The sequence below is a fragment of the Austrofundulus limnaeus genome, unplaced genomic scaffold (genome assembly GCF_001266775.1).
Source record: "Austrofundulus limnaeus strain Quisiro unplaced genomic scaffold, Austrofundulus_limnaeus-1.0 Scaffold0, whole genome shotgun sequence".
NCBI classification, from domain to species: Eukaryota; Metazoa; Chordata; class Actinopteri; order Cyprinodontiformes; family Rivulidae; genus Austrofundulus; species Austrofundulus limnaeus.
In genome coordinates, this window is record NW_013952402.1 from 9,937,513 (window position 1) to 9,940,813 (window position 3,301).

General features: G+C 38.6%; 1 protein-coding gene across 1 annotated transcript in view; it reads right to left on the reverse strand.

The window, feature by feature from the left end:
• pcsk2 (proprotein convertase subtilisin/kexin type 2) overlaps positions 1 to 3,301 on the reverse strand; it is a gene marked incomplete in the record, with an annotated part of 37,727 nt that overhangs the window by 12,903 nt on the left and 21,523 nt on the right. Inside the window, 1 exon segment of the mRNA XM_014002526.1 lies at positions 2,746 to 2,921. Coding sequence (XP_013857980.1) covers positions 2,746 to 2,921 — 176 coding nt within the window.

Sequence of the window (3,301 nt, forward strand, 5' to 3'; positions counted from 1 at the left end):
GCAGAGGCCACGCCTCCTGCAAGAAATCGATTCTCTATGCATCAAGTCCAGACCCTTTTACGAATCAAAGTGAAGGTCAGGGCCTGGTTTAAACCTCTCCACCTTAGCAAACGGTGGAGAGGAAAAACTCCCTGCTAATCAGGAAGAAACCTCCAGCAGAACCAGGCTCAGGGCAGGCGGCCATCTGCCTCGACCGGCTGGTTGAGGGACAGGAAAGAGACACAGACAAACACAGAAGAACTGGTCCGGGACCGGTCCAGGTGCAACTTCTTCTATACATAGGGTTCTGTATGTTGTATTCATGATTAAATTCGGCAAAATAAACTATTTCAGAGGTAAAAGATCTTTGTAATACTTGTTTATATTGCAATACTTATTTACATAATGACTTTAGTTGCTGGATGTTTGGCCCCTGTGCCATTGGTCTGCTATAAGGCATGAATGTTAACATTATCTAGTGCTTTCATGCAGAAAACTGATGCCAGAATACAATGGTTTGAACAGAAAAAATAATTACAACATAAATATTTTCATGTTAGTATTTCAATGGGGGGTGAAACACTTATTTAAGTCTTATATTAGGTAATACAAAGGTCAAACTATTTCAAACTTGCTCCTAGCACCAGCAGATACACATTCTGACAGCTGTGTGACACAAACTAATTCCTTCCTATTTAGATTTTCTATTTTTGTCTCCTKTCTTTCACTTACTGAGCAATGACACACAATGAGTTCTGAAAACAATCATCTCACCCATAAAATAAGTAAAATGCACAGTGAAATGTCTCATTTGTTGCTGATAACTGTGCCTTAAAGCATGAAACAACTGAATGTGGCTCCACGCACTCAGCATCCTCTCCACTCTCTGCTGCACCTGTGACTACAAAAGACTGCACGAGACAGATGATCAAACGGAAGAGGAATGGCATGTCCCTTTCTTTCCCTGCTCGTTTTGTGTCCATCTGATTGAAATGCAAAAATAAATAAATAAGTGAATAAAATTAAATAAAAATAGAGGTCTGAGCATCACTGAGCTTACCTCGGTGCTTTAAGCCTTCAGCATTTCGCCTCCCTCACAACACTGACAAAGCAGTGTCATTTTCCAAGGAATTGTGTAATTTTATTTCATTAAAACCTCTCTGTCTGTTCGTGTGCTTCTGGGACATAAAGTGCTTCTTAATTTTAGKCTTTCTTCTGTGCACAGTGCATATCATGCACAGCCCACATAGAAGCTTATGTAAGTCATSAAGAATCTTAGTGTCAGATTGCAGAGTGGCTACTTGATTAGCTATGCGTACTTGAYCAAATATAACAGAGATCTCTGTTTTTATTCACCTTAGACAGGGCTGTTTTATACCAGCTTGCACCTGCCTGCACGCAGCACATGATGATTAATCAAGCAAGTAATTGGCAGTGTAGCTGTTAGCATGGCAACTCTTTATGTGTGTGTGTCCAAAGTTTTAGATCTAAGTCTTTGGCAGTTTTTAGACAGTTTTCACCTTGCTGCAGTGTCCTTGAGCAGGACAAAATACAAAACGTGAAATTAGCACCAGCATTCCCTAAACTGTACTCTTGCTGTTAGCAGAGTTTTTTATTATTTGATTTTAAAAAACTGTTAGTGCACTTTAGTGCATTTGTGTCGATTAGGACAAAAAACAAAGTAACTTTGAAGTCAAAATGCAATAATTTTCATGCGAATGGTCAAAAGCCTAATTAGACTTTAAATCAGCTACAGGATTTCAATGACATGAAATATAGGTCTTTCTCCTTCAGAACTGATGAAACAGAAATGGGGCTAATGGGACGTCATCTCTAGCACTGCTTGGCACAGGTTGATTGGCAGCTGATCCTTTGGATTAAGTGGGTTTTAAAGTGCCATCTGAAGGGCTTTGTTGAGCTCTRTGTCACTGTCGACAACATGCTTATTTATCTTGCTGAAAAGGGTGTTGTTGTGAAAAAATAAAACGCGTCCCAATCAAGGCATTTCAATTTCAACTGAAAATTGATCTTCACTTCAGCTGTCAGAGGTTATTGTGTTGTGGCTAATTAGCATCATCCTAAAAACCTCCAATGATGGAATAAAAGTGCCTGTGACATCATTTTTTTGTAATAAACATGAATGCATTTTTGGAAAGAGAACATTGATAAAATATTGCAAAACAAATTTCACGCCACTGAGATGGTTGTTGAGTTATTTGCGTGTGAAGAAACAGAAAGTGATGTCAAAGGGGAACGTCTGCATGTAAACAACGCTTTGTTAAAACAGCTAACAACAGAGACTGTGGAGAAGAATCTGATGTTTCTTTAGATTATTTTTGAGTTTCTATCAAAGAGAGATGAAGAAGAGTTAAAGTTTAAATAATATTGTTTAATAAACAAAGACCAGAGAGTTTATTTTATTAAAGAGTTCCACTTTGATGTCACTTCCTGTTTCACTTTGGCTGAGCCAAAACCAAACAAAAATAGGTCAGTTGTGAGACAAAATGTGTTAAATCATATATATTGTGCCAGTTTTCTTAAGAATAAAACGTTTTCTTTGATTGTTTTTTATTTTTTTTTTTGTAATTGTAGAATAGGCATGTCACAGGCACTTTAAGGAACTAATATACCTGATAGTGTCACTTCAAAGAGAGTAAAAAAACTGACGGACGTTAACAAAACCCTTTACTTCAAAACGTAAAGCTAATTGAAATTACCCTGACATTTTATTTGTTTTTAACATTAGTGTATAGAATTTCAGTTTACCTTGTTGACGCCATCAGCCATGGCCTGCAGTGTTAGCTCTCGGGGTCCGTCCACCGTCTTGCCGTCGTCTGTTGGTCCCCAGCTGGCACTGTAGATGTCAATAATCTGAGGCATGTGGCTGATGGATGATGCCTCAATGATGTCAGTCATGAAAGGTTGATCCAGCATCCTTATACCTGATGGAACAGCAATCCAGTTTTTATTGATCCACCCATTCTGCTCCTCCTGCTAGAAAGTAGCAAGAAATGAGCAATAAAAGAATAGATTTCTGTGATGACCATACAAAGCCACATGTGTGCCCTTGTATATCAGCRCACAAATCAAACCACCACTTTTGAATTATAGTTTTCTACTTACAAACAGCCAGAGCCTATTTAAGTGGAAATCTATACAAAACACAAAGCTGTGTTTTCTGCATTGAATGCCACCAAACCACCTCAACAAATAGCTATTCTGGGATTAGTGGTGCACCATTTAAATGTGCTTGAACACTGCATTCGTTCACAACAACCTATGTTTTATGTAAGCTGCTTTCAGAGTCGTCCCCCTCCCCCCC